General features: G+C 44.8%; 1 protein-coding gene across 11 annotated transcripts in view; it reads left to right on the forward strand.

Moving 5' to 3' along the window:
* The window catches only part of PROM1 (prominin 1), a 147719-nt gene that overhangs the window by 71519 nt on the left and 56936 nt on the right, over positions 1-19264 (forward strand). For all 11 annotated transcript variants that reach the window (XM_046657482.1, XM_046657481.1, XM_046657476.1 and 8 more), the window contains one exon: positions 14050-14105. In XM_046657482.1, the coding sequence (XP_046513438.1) occupies positions 14050-14105 (56 nt within the window). The remainder of the gene's footprint in view (positions 1-14049; positions 14106-19264) is intronic.

Below are 19264 nucleotides of genomic sequence, written 5' to 3' on the forward strand. Positions count from 1 at the left end.
CTACTTCCACCACCAGCACCATCACCACCATCACTACCTTCACTATCACCACGACCAGCACTATTACCACATCACTACCTTCACCGTCATCACCACCACTACCACCACTATCACCACTATCACCACTACCACCATGATTTGGGAGCATTTATTTTGTGTGAGGTACTGTTCTAAGTGCTTATAATGTATTACTTGCGTTGCTTAGAAAATCTTGCGAGGTAGGTATTCTTACCTCATTTTATAGATGAAGAAATGGAAGCATAGAGGATTCAAGTCAATGGCCCAAGTCAGTCTACCTGCCCACGGGCTGCATGGCTGAACCTGGAAATCAAATCCACACTGGGTTCTGTAGTGGAAAGAGCATGGGCTTCAGCATTGAAATGATCCTGAGTTTGAATTCCTGCTCCTCCATTATTCACTCATTGACCTCGTGCAACTGAGCCAAGCTTCCTGAGCCCCAGCTTCCTCATTTGGGAGTGGGAGTGAGACTGCTTCCCTTATAGCATTGCTGGGAGGATTCTCTGAGGTGGCCACCTTGCGTCGTTTATAATCTTCTTGGTAAGCTCACAAGCAGCAGTTGCTTTTTTTTCCATTTGACAGATGAAGAAATTGAGGCCCAGAGAGTTTCTGTAATTTGGCACATATTCAAACCACTCACATAGCTTCCAAGTACTGGAAGCAGAACTTGAAGCCAGTTCTGACTGATTCCAAATTGTGTGCTCTTCCTGCTCTGCCACCTGCCTAGAGTGCGTAGCTTAGTGGGTGATCTGTGGTGCCCAGTTAATATTCTCTTCTCTTTCCCCTTCTTTTCCTCCGAAGTACCTTGAGAAGGTTAGAATGTCGGGGAGGGGAGTAAAATCCACAGGTTGGAGACCTGGCAGAGCAGGACAGGTTATTATAGTTCTCAGAGAATTGCCACTGGACTGATTTCTGATTAAAAAAAATTAAGATTAATTTAAAGAGAGAAGAGCCTTCTTATTCAATAAAATTATGACCAGTTTTTGGTTAAAGTTGACAAATCTGGAAAATCCTAAAAATTATACATGCTTTTCTTTCTTTCTTTCTTTCTTTTTTTTTTTCTTAAAGATTGGCACCTGGGCTAACAACTGTAGCCAATCTTCCTTTTTTATTTTTTTCAAAGATTGGCACCTGGGCTAACAACTGTTGCCAATCTATTTTTTTCTTCTTCTTTATCTCCCCAAACCCCCCCTGTACACAGTTGTCTATATCTTAGTTGCACGTCCTTCCAGTTGTGGGATGTGGGACACCACCTCAACGTGGCCTGACAAGCAGTGCCATGTCCGCACCCAGGATCTGAACCCTGGGCCGCCACAGCGGAGCATGCGAACTTAACCACTTGGCCACGGAGCCGGCCCCTTACATACTTTTCTTAAGCATTTTATTTTACCCTGGAGTATGAATGTAAATTTCCTCAACAATCTTCCTTTTTTTTTTTTTTTGAGGAAGATTAGCCCTGAGCTAACATCCACCACCAATCCTCTTTTTTTGCTGAGGAAGACTGGCCCTGAGCTAACATCTGTGCCCATCTTCCTCTACTTTATATGTGGGACCCCGACCACAGCATGGCTTGACAAGTAGTATGTAGGTCTGCACTGGGGATCCAAGCTGGTGACCCCTGGGCCGCTGAAGCAGAACATGCGAACTTAACTGCTGCACCACTGGGCCAGCCCCAGCAATCTTTTTTTTTAAGTTTCTGTCTGTAAGTTCTCTAACATCTGGATTATCTCTGGATCTGATTCTCTCTTGACCATAGGTCATTTTTTTTCTTTCTTTTTTTATGTGTCTTGCAATTTTTTATTGAGTGCTGGACACTATGTGTAGAACTGTAGAAACTGGGGTGACTAGTTTTTACACCTGGATGTGGACACACCTCCTCTCCTCTCAGGCTGTTAGTGTGGGAGGTTAAGGCCTTCTGGTTAGTGGTTGAGCTGGGTTGAGTCAGTTTGTTGCTGTCATCATGTACAATGTACTGCAGGCTTTAAATTCCTCCAGCCATAGACTGCTGTTACCTTGTGTGCAGTGTGTGCCTGGCATGCCAGAGTCTTACTCAGTGTTATTGCTCTACCCTTATCTTTTAATAGTCTCTACTCAGCCATGTCACTGAGGGCCCCTCCCATGTTTTTGCGCCTTTCCTCATGGTGATGGTGCTTGTCACTTGGTGCCAGGCTCATCGGGGAGGGAGTGGGGAGTCTCTGTTATCCTGGTCCAGCCTCAGGCTTAGGCAGGCCCTGCACTGCTGAGCCTGGGGAGGGGGAGTAGGGCTTTCTCAATGTTCCTATATCTCCTCCCCATGGCCGCCAAACTCTTATCTGGAATCTGTGCTGGTTTTGGGAAGGAGCATGTTTTCTGCCCTGACCCCAGTGCTAGCATGCCTAAGAGTGGTTTCCTCCCCAGGAGCAGAAGGGTTTTACTTCCACCCTGTCCCCTAGCAGCAGTGGGCCTTTACCTGTGTCCTACCAGCAGGGGGCTTTCCAACCTCTTCCCCAGGGGCAGGTGCCTTTTGCTTTTACCTCCATCCTAGAAGTGGTGGAGTTTTGCCTTGGCCGTGGGGCTGACAGAGTTTGCTGCCCCACTTGCAGTGGCTTTAAGGCTTCTGCTTTGTCTGAGAGAACAGTTTAGGGAAGTAGACGGGGCTTCATGTCTGTCCCTCAGCTGCAGCGCATCACCTCCTGCATACCTATGCCACCAGAAGGACTTTCTCCAGTCACCTGCCCTGCCCCAGTCTCTCCCATGAGCACCCAGTAGAAGCTTGCAAGCCTGTGCCAACTCCTCATTGTTTCCGGGCCTTCCAGGTATTCCACACGGACACGCTAGTCCACACCTGGCCTTTAAGAACTTGTGAACATTTTCGGTGATTTCTTCTTACCTGTTTCCTGCTTCAAAGGGGAAACAGCTTGTGTCCCTTGTCTCTCCTCAGAGGGATGGCGTTCTTTGGAAATGATTGCTTTGCAGGCTCAGCTCTGTGGTGGGCCCCAGAGAAGCGACAATGTCATCTGTTATCTGGCTAGTTCGCCTTAGTGGGGTCGGGACACTGTTTTGCAGATTCCTCCGTCCTGATTCCCCACTGAACAATCTTAATGTTGGGTGAGTGTGAGTCTCCTGTAGGAATTTCCCCAGCAACACAGCTCTTACGATTTCCAGTTTGGGTTTTATGCAGGTGTCAAGAATTTGTGGTGCAAACTCAGTGGTGATTTTTTTTTCCAGATTTTTACTGATTTTCTCTCTGAGTTTTTAAAGTTGCCTCCCCTACACTGAATTCAACAGGTCTTTTTTCTTTTTAAAACAACTCCTCTTTACTGAGTTTTAACAACATCCAACTTAGAATTTATATAAACAACGACTTTTGCTTTTTGTAGGCATGTTTTATCTGTTTACATAATTGTGCAATTGCATCAACAAGGACAACTCACGTAAAGCGGTTGGGACAAACTCTTGGAGGGCGTGCAGCTCAGCGAGCACGGGCAGAAGGGATGGGCACACAACCACAAGAAAGCTGGTTCTGATGCATTATTAACAAAACACTAGAAGAGTATATTTTTCCTGGACCAAACACTTGATGGGACAAAACTGGGCTTTTCTAGATCTTGAATATTTACTTTTTTCTTTTCCAATGATGGTTTGTTGGTCAGCATTTAAATTTTTGCAGATTTCAGCCTCATTTCTTTCCAGGTTTTTTTTTTAAATGACAAATACTACTTGCTGAAATACTGTAAAAATGGTGCCAGGTCACATATCCAATGCAAGAGACTATAAAATCTGATTTACATTTACAGAAACTAGAATTTTTAATTTGATAGTGCTAAGAACTATGTCTTTTTTATGTTTTTTGGGGGGGAGGGGTAGAAGAGTCTGTCAATAAAAGTACTTTTTAAAAAAATTTTTAAATATTCTTTTAAAATTCAAGTGAGCTCAAAGGATACACAGGAAAATGTCCCCCTTCACTCTGCTCCTAGCCCCTTTCTCTGTCCTTGGCTAGAGGGAGGCCTCTGTCAATAACTGAGTGGTTTGTCCCATGGCAGAACCAAGTGGGGTTTAGTTGATTCACAGTCTCTCAGGAGTGTGCGTGAGATCATGTGGTGCTCGGCGCAGATGGAAAAATGTGGCTCACGCTGCATTCCTTTCAAACATCCTCACGGCAGACCTTCCCCAGTGAACAGCAGAGACCAAGGCTGTAAATGGAATTACGCTTTCCAGGAATGTCTTAGGGGGAGAAGCGAACCAAAAACCTCAGACGCCGCAGATATTTTGGCTGAGTTCCCCCGGCCCCCTCCGCTGCCCATCCACCAATGGTGGCAAAACAGCTGCCCAGCCTGTCCCAGGTCCAGGGGCCCCTTTTCAGCCCCGTGCCATCATTTGGGAAGCCACTGGGCCCTGGGCCCTTATCGGATATGCAGCTTTGTCGAGGACTCTCAGCTCCAGGAGACCTCAGAAGTCTCCCTTTGTCTGTGCATCCTGAGCGCCGCCTTCCCCTAACGGAATTCCAAATAATGAAGGGCGGGCGGACCTGCCCAGTAACGGGCTGGCTGCATGCTGCGTGAAGACAGAATACAATCCCACTGCACCAATCGGTGTGGACACACGGCTGGGAGAAAGCTGGCCCCAGGTATTTTCACAAGAGCAGCTTCCTGCGCAGTGTTTTTTCCCAGCGCCTTTCTTGGAGAGCCAGTTAGTGCCATCGTTAATTCTAGTATAAGCTGCCATGTGTCAGTCCCTCAGGGAGAAGCTGCTCCAGTCAATTAAAGGAGAACTGCACAGTTACATGTGGACAGCGGTAAGGAAGGATAAAAGCACACCAAAGTTGCCTGGATTGTATTTTAAATAAAGGAAAGGGGGCTCACCCTCCAGAATACTTGATATATACTTGGAGGCTGGGGCAATACATTTGGTAAGTTCTAACAAACCTGGCTTGGCATCTAAGTGTCTGAAGTGTCAGTCAAGCCCTTTATTAAAAACCGAAGCAAAGAGTTGGGTCCTGTTGATGGAGGGTTTGACCAGTATGATGAAGTGCTCCCAGGAACTGGAATGCATGTCCCTCAAGTACTGAATTCAGACAGGTTCGTCACAGCCACTCCAGCAGGAAACACGCTTAACTCCAGGAATTTGGTGAACTCCAGGCCCTGAGGCAGTTGCATTGTTTGGGTCCCCAAATTGCTTCTTTGGCCTCAGCCTCACCCACTCCAGCCACAGGGAAGTGTGAGCCAAGGAGAGGGTAGGTGGTGTTCATCCCAATGTCAAAGGACAGTGAGCATATTTAATCAAATTGGGCTGCTGGAAGATGGGCTTGCTAAGTACATTCTTCAAAGAAGTGACACTTAACCTTGCAAGTGACAAACTAACTTAGAGTTTTGTCATTTTCCATGGAAGTCTTTTCAAAAGGCATTTACTTGCCTGTCTTTTAGTTCGGTGCACAGCAAATTTGGGGGCGGTTAAGGGCCATCATTCAAGATCAGTGGTCCTCAGAGCCTATGTGTGGTCCCCGGCCCGTGCACGAACCAGGCCCTGATTGCAGCCCTTTGCTTGGGAGGGGGCTCAGGTTGTCAGGAGTTCCCATTAATGATGGTGAGTCTACTTGCTCTGTTACAGGGCTGCTCAGGTGTGTTCTGTCCCAACACACCTACAGGGGGTCACCATTGCATAGGTAACATGGCTGGCTTGGGCAGGGTCATGGTTAGCCTTCTGTTCCAGGCTGTTGTACCCAGTGATTTAATGAAACACTAATCTAGGTGTTGCCGTGAAAGTATTTTGTAAACGTGGTTAACACATACAATAAGTTGACTCTAAGTGAAGGAAATTACCCTCAATAATGTCGGTCGGCCTCATCTAGTCGGTTGAAAGGTCTTAAAAGCAACTGAGAATTCCACAGGAAGAAGAAATTCTGCTTTAAGACTGTAACATCAACTCCTGTCTGAATTTCCAGCCTTCCCTAAAGATCTCAAACTGTCTAGCCCCCACAATTCCTTAAAATCAATCAATCTCTCTCTCTCCTCCCCCCTCCCAGCCCCCATCTCTTATTGGTTCTGTTTCTTTGGAGAACCCTGACTGACAGGCAGTATTCCCAATATTTGGAGATTAGGATGGGGAGGAGTGTGTAGTTGGAGACAAGCCTAGCCCTCTCCCCATTCTAGTCACTGAAGAATCAAATAAGCCCATATCTCGAGGCAGAGTCTATGATTGCTGAGTGCTTTCTCTGAAGTAGCTACACCATGTGTAGATGCTGTGACTTTGTGAGCCGATGACACCATTTTCATCTACACTAAGCTTGTGGTTTGGAGATGGAATGGTGGGCACAAGTCTACCTGTAAATAAGTGAGGAGCCTTCTTCATCATAGCTGCTGTCTTAGCTCACCTCCATTTCAGCCAGCGGACTCACTCAGAAATGGACCTTGGCTTCACATCAAATGATGGGAATTTATATGTCTTGAATTAAGATAAAATGTCTAGGGCATGATTCCCTACTTTTTCTTTTTCAACTAACCCATCAATTATCAGAACTGGTCATATGCACTATGCTGATTTAATATAAATTTAGACATTTTCATGCAGTGAGTTGGCTCCTTAAACATTTTTTCTTGATAAAAGGTAAACTGAGTCAAGCTATCCAAATAACCAGACATTTCTGAATTTGTTTGAATTAATGGGATATTTTCCTGTCAAGAGAAGAAAAAAATTTTCGTTTTAGAAATCTGAATCAGGAATTTCTAAAGCATAAAAACAGACCCCAGAAAGCCAAGGCTGATGAGGGAAGACAAGACTCCACTCCGGTGAGTTACGTCTGTCTGTCCTCTAAGATCCATTCCATATGGAAGCTCTGGAGAAAGTGGTCAGGGCCACAGGCAAACCACAGAAATGTTTGTGTTTTCACCAACTAACTTTGCATCTTGATTTAAATCTGCATTCTTTTCTGGAAAGAGCAGCCTAGACCTGGAAGGTGATGCTCCCAACTCATCTTATCTTACTGGCCATTCTGTGCACGGAACTCTTGGAGATGGTACCAAGATTTTAAGCTGATTTAGTCTTAACCCCTATCTGATGCACTTTTCCCAGGATAACAGTGTTACCTGAGAGTATGTTCCTTAAATGTTTTGGCAGTAGAGGCATGTTTGAATCTGTGATTTAAACTGGTTATGGACATGTGTTTTGTAGATTAGAAAAATTCAGTTGGTGGTAAAGCTTTTGAAAGGCTTATTGATTTACGAGTCAGGCTTGCGGATGATGACCCAAGCTTTGTAGACCCAAGATGAGAAGCAGACAGGAAGAGTATTTCATCTGAGCTATACTGCATTGCATTTTTAGTGATTTTTTCTGGGTTCACATGCCTTTTCGCGCATTCTCTTTTATGGATACAGAAATTTCAATCTTGTAATGACGATGTCTTTTAAAATCTTGGTTTACGTAGTGCCAGCCTATTGGCTTCACCAAGTCTCAGTCTGCTGTGTTACGTGTATATGTACCCTCTCCTGAGAAAAATGAGTTAATTTTTATTTGGTCTAAGCAGGCAGGGTAGGCTGCAGGTAGAGGATGCATGCAGCAGGAAAGTGTCGAGGGCCTTAATGGGCTAAGGCTTCCTTAGTTAGGGTAAGTGACACCATTTGCTGTAACAAACAAGACCAAATTTCAGTGAAAAATGCTTCTCTCTCAGGCTCAGTCCAATGTAGAAGTGATGGAGTGGAGGGGCGTGGGGACTCTGGCTCACTCTACCTAATGGTTCCACCATCCCCTTGGGCTTCAGATTTCTCCACTGGATCCTCCAAATTTAGCTGGGAGATGGGTAAAGAGGGCAAGCATGCAGGGTCTTGTGGGAGATTTTAGAGGCCAGGCCTGGAAGTGGTGTGCATGCGTGTCTGCCTGTGTTCCACTGGCCAGAACTCAAGTCCCATCTAACTGCAAGGGGCCTGGGGAATTGAGCAGTAGGACAAGGAAAATGAGATGACACATGGGGTTCTGCTGAGCACTCACGTTCTGTGCTACAGCTGAAAGACTGGAAAGGGCAGAGCATCGAAGGTGTGTGATCCCAGAGTGGAGGTGAAAGACTCTAACAGCTTCGTGTTAGTATCCAATATGCCAAGCACTGCCCTAAACACTTTCCTTAGGGCAGAATGCCTCTTGCTCTTCCACACTCCTGTGAGGCCAGCACATCCAGGAAGCTGACACTCTGAGCTGTCCAGGTCTGTGCTTTATCTGGACTTGTCAGGCAGTCCACTCGGTCTGCCCACCTGCGCCGTGTCCCCTCAGGATTTTGGTCTAGATGGGGGCAAGTTGTCACATTTATGTCTAAGTGACTGTGGAAAGTCTTTGTGCCTGGAAAGGAACAATTAGAGTATGTTTTAATTAATATTTAATTTGCTGAAGATTTACATTTACCAACCTAGTTTCTGTAAGTCTCTAAATTGAACTTGAATATCACTTTATTCTACTTAAAAATCTAATACTTTAGATGAAAATGTGAATAATCTCTTTCACTTTGATGACTGTAGATTTATGCACAAATGAACAGATTAAATCATTCTTAGTAAAGAGACCCCCCCCACAGCACTTCAATGATGCCTCTGAAGGTCAGGAAGAGACACTGTGAGTGTCTCCTCAGGGAAACATTTAATACTATTTATGCTCTTAATTAATCGCATTTCCAAGTAAGCACTTTAAGTGCCTAAGAAGGCTGACTTGTGTGTATGTGTGTGTAATTTTTATTAATAAGTGTTCTGAGTACAAATAACAAATTTAGCTTGACATTTGGGAAAAAAATGATTCACTTTCTAAGATTTGTTCATAAGGGAAAACGTGTTCTGTACATTTTAATCTCCAATTTTAATATGTAACACCATAATGCTTCTAAGTCTATAACTTAAATTTGTTTAATTTTAATAATTCTTTCTTGTTGCATTGTTTAAAGAGACTAGAAAAACGTCAGGTAGAAAAAATCAAGAGACGAATTAAAATGACCTGAATATCAAACTTTACTAAAAGACTTTTTAAAAAGTCTTTAAAACAAAGCAGCCTAAAATTAGAATACTTTTGGCAGGAAAAATTAGCAGCTATGAACAAAATTAGCATTTACATGGTAATATTTTTTCAAGAATTGCATTGCAATGATCTTGTTTTGCATATATTAGAATGATTTGCAGCATACTAAACACTTATTTATATCAGACATAAAAATCTCTTTATAAAAAACTTGTTAAATATGGTTTAGCATTTTCAGGAGATTTTGTTCACAATAAATGATAGGAATACAATTTAGAAGATGGTAGATGTTACATCTTTTAATTAGGGACCTAACCAGGTAAGTCTTGCCAAATAGACATTATCAGCAAAATTTCCCAGGAGCACTTATGTTCATCAGAAATCTGATAAATCCACAGCCAACCACAGGCGACTTCAGTTGTCTATCCATTTTACAAGACAGGATTCCAAGAGTGGAATTTCACTTTGCCCAGCTTGGGTCAGAGTCTACAGATGTGTTAAAAAAAAGTCAGTTAGGAAACAGAAATATCTTAGTCAAAGATGAGTCTTGACTAAGATAAATAAGATGGATCTGTTATATATGGATCCTGCACAAGGCACTTTTCTCATTTTATCTGGCTTGTGTGGCTTCAGACATTAGAACTCCCAGAGAAATTACACACATACATACACACACACATGCACACAGAGCAAAAAACGAAAGAAAGTTAACCTACTTTCTAACTTGATGGTGTCACACAGGGGTCAGAATTGGCTCTTGCTGCTCCATTTCTTAGTTTCCATCATCACATGACATTTAAAGTAAGTCCCAGATAAGAAGACGATGGAAAATCTAGGATGAATGAAGAGAGACTGATAGTCACTATCATTCTGGAAAGACCCACAGAGCCCTTCCAAGAGACCAGATCCTGAGAAACAGTCTTCTATCATGAGAATAACTTCCTCATCCACCAGCTTATATGTTTCCCTGCCCACTGCTATGTCTTCAGAGGCAACCGTTACGTTGTGAAAGAGCATGGAATTGGTACAGTGGAAAATGAATTGCCGCCTGAGAAAGGTGGTCAGACAGCGCCTCGAGTTCAGGGTGGGGAGAACTCACTGACCTCTTGGAGTTGTCTGGCCTGGGGCTAAGTGCCTTTCAGCCCTGTCTCAGCAGACCCTCCCTCAGCTCAGGAAGGACAAGGTGGTCACTGTTATCTACACTGAAGTCTCATGGAGGGCAGGATAAGACTGTGGTAACCCACATGCTAATGGCTCCCTTGCTCACCAGGCAATACAAGGAACTAGTCACAGAATTCAGAGATTCCCACCCCATCTCCAGAGGGGAAGCAACACTTTTTGAGGGGTAGAGTAATGTTGTGTTTCTGCAACATCAATACCGTAAACAATTTTGGAGCCCTGGAGGTGCTGGGGATGCACACGATCCAGAGGTTGAGAAGGTTTCTGCTGGAAGTCTTTTATGAGCTGGCCAGGACAGACAAAGACAAATACAGACAAATACGAACGCGAAGGATTGCAGCGTAGCAGAGTGAGCGCAACACTCGTGAACCCCCAAGTGGGGGATGTGGGCGCAGAAGCGGGGTCCTAGTTCTTCCACATGCTTTCTGAGATGGACCATAAGCGATTCAAAGTTCTCACCAGCAATGAACATATTACACTGAGAAAGAATTTCCTAATGAGGGGTCCTGTGAGTTCCCAAATGAGGTGTGGGCAGCTGAGTTAATCCTGGGACTTTACGAATCAAGATGCTTGGGCTGTGTACCACAGGCATTTCTGATGTTCCTTTACCCTGATTGAGAACCATTTACTTAGAGATACACTAGGAAGCCAAAGGAAAAATGGATATTACAGCCCTGAGCATGCAGGATGCTCACTGTGTTCTTGCTACAGGGTACAGTGGGAGGGAGGGGGGATAAAGAACAGGACAGAGGCTTTGTTGCTTTGGGTGAAATGCCATCGCTCTGGGGTGGGCATGGGCAGGATGATCTGTGGCCTCTAAACTTGTACTGTCCAGTACAGAAGCCACTAGCCCAGTGTGGCCGTTGAGCCCTTGAACTGTAGCCTGTCTGAACTGAGATACACTGAAGTGCACCTACACCAGGTAAACACTTAGTATGAAAATAAGACTATAAAATAGCTCATTAATATTTTTTGTATTGATCACATATTGAAAGATAATATTTTGCTTATATCTGGAGTAAGGAAAACATATTACTAAAATTAATTTAATTTTAAATAAATTAATATAATCATCTGCTTCTTTTCACTTTTCTAATGTGGCTACTAGGAACTGTGAAGTTACTTAGATGGCTTGCAATATATTTCTATTAGATAGCACTGCTTTAAACCATGGGAAGAGAGAACATCCCTGCTCCAAAGCCTCAGATGGGTCAGACTTGGCAGAGGGACAGGAGTCAGCTGCCAGGGAGTAGTGTGTCCAGATGCAGCTGGGATCATTCCTAGGACCCGGGACCACCAGGATCCCAGAAGAACTTGGGAGGGGCTTGGGGTCCTCGAGCAAACTGACAGGAGCATCTGTTTGACGTTGGAGGGAGGTTTCGGTGAGGCTCCCGTCGGTACCTGATTCATGTTCTCTCATATTTGCTTCCCTCCACATAGCCCTGCTGGGCGAACACCTGTTACATGTGTTATTGATGGAACCCTGTTAAAATGTAGTGAGAACAATGTCAACCTCTTGGACACAAATTTTTAAAAGTTCTAATTTTTGCTTAAACACTCTCATTTTGTCATCGGCAACAAGTTCTGTCAATTGCTTTCTTAAAGTTGCAGGCTCCACTTCCTTCATTTTAGGGAAAATATCTACTAGATACACAAGTCTAAATAATCATGGTTTGTCTCTCAGTCATGCTTTCAAGTAAAAATGCTGTCCCATGAAAATGTGACTGGTTTAGCCCACAACTCAAAACGATTACCAAGTGCTTGTTCTGGAGAGGGCCACCATACTTTAGGGTGCAGAGAAGTGCTCATGTGGGCTTCCATTTTCTTACACAGAATAATAAAAAGATGTTTACTGACAGGTTAAGATTTCATAAAATAATGGTTGTTAATGCTTCATCAAGAATATCCTTAAGTGTAACTGGCTTTTTATTTTCCATGAGTTCGTGGCAGGGAAGAATATAATGAATGTTAGTCACTGCTTCAGTTCAAGCTAAGTCACAGCAGTCTCATCCGTCTTCTCTTTTGCTCTCTCAGTGCACAAGGTCGTCGGACCTTGCAGGCACCCTGAACGTGTCTTGGCGATTCCAAGGGATTCACAGAATACACTTGGAGACCCACTGGCTGAGGCCAGTGAGGATCCATCTTTATGGGGCTGGGCTCACTGCTTACCCAGTCCATGTGACCTGAGAGGAAGGAAGAGGCACTTCTCTCAAAGAAATTCAAAGGGTTTTGTTTGGATTTGTTGGTTTTGGTTTTTCATGACAAGAAAAGTAATGAATACTGCATGGCCAAAATAACAGTCTTCCATACTGTGTTTATCATGCACATTCCTCTGTAACCTACGTTTTCTAAATCTCTTCATGGAGTAGTAATGACAGTGTGCACTGTGGGCTGCTGTGTGCCAGGCCATGTACTTTTTTCTTTATTACGTTATGTCGCTTAGCTCTGAGCAGGCCTTTGAGGGTTGGAGACTTACATTATCCCCTTTTGCAGATGAACATGCTCATGGCAGTTAATTCTTCACCCAACATTAGACACCCAGAAAGTGGTGGAGCTTGACCTCCATCCCAACTCTTGACTAGATGAAGATCCCACATTTCAACACATTATGAACATCACCTGTGCCGTTCAATATATTTTAATAAATGGGTGATTTTCAATTTATTTTTTTAAATCAATATGGACCCTTTCATACGATGAAATCTTAAACAGAAGTTAATCTGTGAGACAGACTGAAGCAAAATGATTGGTTCAAGAGGGAGGAAACCTGTGGACTAGGCAGCCTCAGGCTCCCCACTGTCCCTGGGTCACCCCCATGGAACCCTGGAGGAACTACCAGGGTTCCCAGTACCCTAGGGTTAGGGGAGGTCACAAACCTGCCAGTTTGAACCTCCCTGTTCTGCGGCATGCTCTCTGAAGATCTGCTCCATCTATCTTCTCTGTGTGGGAGCGGGCAAGGGCGTTATTTTCCAGAAAGTCCTCTAGAGAAGTGGCTGGCTTTGCTTTCTGACATGTAAATCTGACCTTCTTTTCAAAGAGGATTCCTCCCAGGATTCCTTTGCCCAGTAGAAGTTCACTTTAGAGGTGATGGATACAGGATACCGTCCTAGCACTTCAGAAGCTCGTTCCTGGGGGAGAGACAGTGTGCAGCGTGGGAAGGACCCTACACGGGGGGAAGGAAGACGTAGGCCCTTCTCGGGTCTCCTCACGAATCACTGATTTTAGACGAGTCACTCTCCCTGTCTGGGCATCAGCTGTGCTGTGCGCTGCACCGTTACTAGGATGGTGAATCAAAATAAGTGGCTCTTCAACTGTTGAGAGTTTGAAAACTCCCAGAATGAATATGCAAGGAGAAATTTGCTTCTGCGTGGCGTTTCAGGGTTTCTCATGCACTGCCTGGAGACGGGAAGGGAGGGGTGTCTCATGTTAAGAATGCTTGGATTAGGTTAATTGTAAGATTCTCTTCATTTGTAAAATATTATGTAAATGTGGGATTATTAATGAATTTCATTTGTGGTTCCAAATAATTAGGAATTAGCAATTTCGATGTGATGTTTTATCAGTGATTATTAATGGGGTGTATGTGGTTTGCTGGTAAATATTAAGTTGTATTGTGAGAAATTGAAAACTCTTAAAAATGACAACCCTCTAATTCTGCCATTGGCAAAATAGTAAGTTGAGATTATTTGTCCTCCATTCTTTGCTTCTGGTTAAAGCCTCATTGGCTCAATCATTTACCCATACTAAAAAATAGGAATAAAATTATAAGAATATTATATAGAGGTACAATAATTTGTAAGCATATATAGACCTTTATTTTATAAATATGCATTTTGTATTTTTACTGAAAAAGTAATCTTCCTATTATTTTGTGGCTTTTTTCCCCAGATACTTTAAGAAAAATTCTACAAGAGAAGTTTGACATCTCAGCTGATTATGAGAAGGTAATTTTTATTGATGTATTTGTTATTAAAAATACGTGTGAGCAAAGTTTGACTAACTTGAAAGTAAATCTTTAAACAACCGGTTAATCTGTGAATTTAGTAACCTTTTTTGACAAAGAACTTTTATGGAATATTGAAACACCTTATAAATCCCATTTGAACTACAGCAGAAATTTCAGAAGTAGCATTTGAAGAAACATTCACTTATCAAGCCGTATGTTGTGTAAAAACTAGAATTTCCTTGAAGGAAGTATTATGCTACTTTTTTAGCTAAGCGAGGAGAGCTCCCTAAGTGGAATTACTTGAATATCCCACGTATGTACTTTGTTTTAAAATACAATTTGCTAGAAGGTAGCTTCCCATTTGAACAATGTTTATTAAGCGCCCTGTGTGTGCACTTGGCTAGGATTGGAAGGGTGATGGAGATGAGAAAGATGGCTCTTGGTCTCGAGAGGCTTAAGGGCCAGATGGCAGAGACAGTACCTAATTATGTATTTAAAGAAGAAGGAGAAGGAAATAAATAGATTTGTAAGTAACATGCAGAAGAACACAGAGGAGCAATAATTAATTCTGACCAGAAACTCTTCCGTGAGGAGCCGACTTTGGGGCTTATCATAAAAAGGATAAGCAGGCCTGGAGCGGAGGGGGAGGTGGCTTTGCCGGCATTCCAGGCTGCGGGGACCGTGTGAGCAAAGAGATCGAGGTGTGAAAGAAGGAAGCCCATGAATGGAGCTGGTGGGCAAGGAAGGAGAAGTGAGCTGGGGCCGGGTCCCCAGTGGCCTCGAACACCTCGCTAAGATGAGTGGACAGTATTTTCAGGAAGTGCCGGGGCCCCTTGTACGTCTCCACCTGGTACTAAGGTGCTGCCCATTCATTCCATTTGCATCGACCAGTGACTCCCTAAACACAAGAGTGCGTTCTTTTGATTTTGCTTCACAAGGAGAGAAGGCTGCCAGTGAAACAGACAGGTGTTTCTTGCACTGAAGGTTAGGATAATGAAAACAGTTGAATCTGTTTGTCAAGCTCTTAGGCCTCCAGGGTCAGGCACTTTGTTCCCTCCTTTCTTGGTATGAAGGCAGTTATTAGGACAACAGTGAAAGCAGACCTATGGGTGGACATTCTTTAATGGCCGGGACAACAAAGGTGGATGGCAGTGTGCTCACGGGGTGTGAGGGCTAAGTCCGAGGAGGGCAGTGCATTCTTGCCCAGTGAATGGTCACCTCAGATACTGTAGTTATGATGGCCTCATATTCTCAATTTGCAATAAAATGATACTCAAGAGGGATGTGAACACGGAAGCCAAGGAGGAAACCTTATCTCGGGGCCATTCACCTGTGTGGAAGATGATGAGCTAGTTACTACCTAGTGCTCGCAGCCTTCCCTGGGACCTTGGAAAGCATTTTCATTCTTAAATGCCACTGGCTTCATTTATATCTTGAAACATGAAGATATACGTCTGCCTGTCTGCCTGCATCCCTGGGCGGAATATAGTGACTGTTGTTTTTATATTTATATTAAAAATCAGCATGCCATTAGCAGCCCAGCCTGAATGCTAGCTAGTTCTGCCAGGGAATGGATGGAGGTAGGGGCCGTGCTTCATCTGGGCTCAGGCCTTGGAGGATGAGGTCCTGAGACCCTGTGGGGACTCTGAGCAGCTGGCTGCCAGATGGGCTGCCACTGTCCATGGCAGGAGTCTCACTCAGGTGGGCAAGTTCTTTATGGTCGGCTTGGTGATACATTTGGAGTTCCTGTAAAATCGAGGCTCCTTGGTTCTTGATTTTCTCTCCACCTCTGGTGCCTTTGCAAACTGATAAAAACTAGTGGGGCAGGGGTGGAGTGGAGAGAGGAGACAGGACTGGGCCCCCATGAATGACCTGAATCCTACCCTAGATGTGGGGTTGGTCACATTTCCCGCAGTTATCCAAGGGACAGGCATTTAGTTAAGCGAAGGCACCAAAGAAGCCAGGGCACCTTGGGAAGGGGTGGTTTTAGTCTGATAAATGCTGGGTGTGTTAGGTTAGATTCTCCAGAAGCCGACTCTGACTTTGGGACGTGCAGTGCACACTGGCTGGGAACTAGGGAGGTGACACAGGGGAGGAAGGGCAGTCTATGAGAGGATGTGTCATTACTCCACCTGCCACAGGGAGTGGTTAGAGCAGCATCCTGTAGAGCTGCTGTGGGAAACCCTGTGAGACTCCAGCGTCTGAATTAGCCCATGGGAAGGGTGAGAGAGCTGAATCCACACACCAAGACTGAAGAGGCACTGGTTAAGGGCCTCATTGGGTTGGTGTTAATCCCTAAGCACTTCTCACCTTCCTGGGATTCAGAAAATGCCTCTGAGCACAGAGTGAAAGATACCGGAAGTTACAAGTCTGAGGAGGCACCCCAAGATGATTAAAGCTGGGGGGACATGGGCGGGCACCGACAGCATCCTCTCTACTGGCCAGTGCCCACTGGCTCTCCAATTAGTGCAGTCACACAGGCAAGGTCCGTGTGAGGGAGTGGCCCTGCACTGGACTCTTTGCAGCTCTCACTGTCCTGAGTTCAGTGTTTCATCTTCTAGTGGCCCTCAGATGGCCAGGAGCCTGGGCAGCTGAGTTGGTTGGGGGTTCTTGTCCTGAACTTTCTTCATAAGGAGGTTCAGGGCATTCAACAGAGCAGAACTTTTGTTCCGAGGCATAACCCTGACTTTGCAAGGGAGATATGACTCCTTTTCACATAACTGCCTCCTGTCTGCACTTTAGCTGAAAGTGAAAAGTCGTACTGTAAGATCCTTGGGCCCCTTCTCCTCCCTGACATTTTTTTTTACAATTTCTCCTTTTGTTTAATGTATTTATTTAATTGATGTTGACAGCGTACTCAGTGGGAGCAGTGCATGAGAGGGGTACCCACATGTGAAAGACAGCCCTCGCTTCAAGAACTCACAGTTGGTGAAAAGGAGGCGGTGGGATAAGACACAGGCCTGGATGTTAGAGCAGAATTGTGTCCGGAATTCATAGATTGAAGCCCTAATCCCAGTACTCAGAATGGGATTGTATTTGGGTCTTCAAAGGGGTAATTAAGTGGGTTTTTAAAATGGGGTCATTAGGGTGGGTCTTAATCCAGTCTGACTGGTGGCCTTATAAGAAGGGGAGATAAGGAGGGGCTGGCCCCGTGGCCGAGTGGTTAAGTTCGCGCGCTCCTCTGCACGCGGCCCAGTGTTTCGTTAGTTCGAATCCTGGGCGTGGACATGGCACTGCTCATCGGGCCACGCTGAGGCGGCGTCCCACGTGCCACAACTAGAAGAGCCCACAACGAAGAATACACAACTATGTACTGGGGGGCTTTGGGGAGAAAAAGGAAAAAAAATAAAATAAAATAAAAAAAAAAGCCAAACAAGTATCCACTTGTTTAAAAAAAAAAAAAAAAGAAGGGGAGATAAGGACATAGACACACAGAGCAAAAAAACCATGTGAAGACACAGGGAGAAGACAGCCGTCTGCAAGCCGGAGCGAGAGACATTGGAAGAAAGCAATCCCGCCGACACATTGATCCTGGACTTTCCAGCCTCCGGAACTGTGAGGAATACGTTTCTGTTGTTTGAGCCCCCCAGTCTGTGGTTCTTTGTCACGGCAGCCCAGGCAGACTGAGGCAGTAGTTAATGGATTCAAGATGGCGAAGGACGTATGTCACATAAGAAGTCCTGATAAACGGATGTGCATGTGCAGAGGAGGGAGAGTGTAGTTGCACTTGAGAAATCGGGAAAGACTCCACGGGAGAGCTGGCGTTTAAACTGAGACTTAGAAGCAAGAGAAATAAAGCCCATTGGCAAACAGTTGGCTTCAAGCAAGAAGCTTCTCCATTGCTTCTTAAACTTTGTCATCTTCCTCCCTGTATTAACAAGAGCCACCATTTCTTGTCCACCTTGTGCCAAGCTCTGGATTAGGAGCTTTGTATTATTTCTAGTCCTCACGGTGGTAACTGTCTATTTCTGCGCGGTGGATGCAGAAATCTTGCCCTCAGAGAGGCTAGGGAACTTGCCCAAGATCACTCAGCAACTAAATGGTAAAGCTGGGATTTGCACCCAGACCAGTCTAACTCTGAACCAACAAATACACCACCAACAAAAATTAGGCTCATTCCAGGCCACTGTGCTATAGTTCTGAGGTGACTAATTTGGAAGAAACAGCTCTCCTCTGAGTATCTTGAGCTGTGTGCAAAGAATGTGAGAGCCCCAGAGCTGTGCCTTTTACCTTTAAGCCATAAAATGTTACAGTGGGTAATTATCTGTGGGACGAAGTGGCCAGGCAGAAAAGGAAGTCCAGGAGGGGAAGAAGATTTGGAATTACAGAGCCATAAGGAAAAATGAGGACCAGACAGAGGAAGCTATAGAAAGCTGAGAAATGAGTCTAAGAATGCTTATTTCCTGGCGTTTCTGTAGCACATGCTGTGTAGCAGGCCCTATTGTCCAGGATTTAAGATATTAGCTCATTTAGTCTTCGCAGGAATAGTCTGTCTTCACCAGAGCCGTCGAGGTAGAGATTCCGTGGGCAACTCCTTTCTGTACTCAGTTCAGGGGGCATTCAGCATGCCCAGTATGTGCCAAGGCCTGTGCTCAACATACGAAAACGCACCATGCCCGGCACAGCGGATCTTGTAGAACACCTGAATCCATTCCTTTGGGGATCAGAGAGTGTGGGGGAGCCCCTCCTCGGATTCTGCACCTGCTGGCTGACTATAAATGAGGGAGAACAGCATAGCATCACCCCCCTCACAGGCTCACGTGGGGTTTCTGCACAGAGAGCCTCTAGCAGCTTGTCAAGTGGTGGCTTCTCAATTAAATTAAAGGACACCATTCCTGTCCTCCCAGAATGCATGATTTGGGGCAATTTAGGGAGAGGACACGATCACCTCCCACCAATAACTGTAAGGGCCACCCACAACTCTAGAAACCTTTTCAGGGGACAGTTCTCCCCGCGACCTGCCCCCACCCCCCACCTGCCCTCTATTTCATTCTGCACATGGCTGTTGGGAGGAATGTGAGTTTCCTTGTGAGGACTTCCTGAGTTAGTTTCCATGAGGTCAGGGTTCATCTCCACGCCAGTCTCTTGGTTTTAGATAGTTTGTAGATTTAGCTGATTTGTATCTAGATTTAGCTGGTTTGTGTCTTCCTCATCCAT

The sequence above is a fragment of the Equus quagga genome, chromosome 3 (assembly GCF_021613505.1).
Source record: "Equus quagga isolate Etosha38 chromosome 3, UCLA_HA_Equagga_1.0, whole genome shotgun sequence".
In the NCBI taxonomy this organism is placed as follows: Eukaryota; Metazoa; Chordata; class Mammalia; order Perissodactyla; family Equidae; genus Equus; species Equus quagga.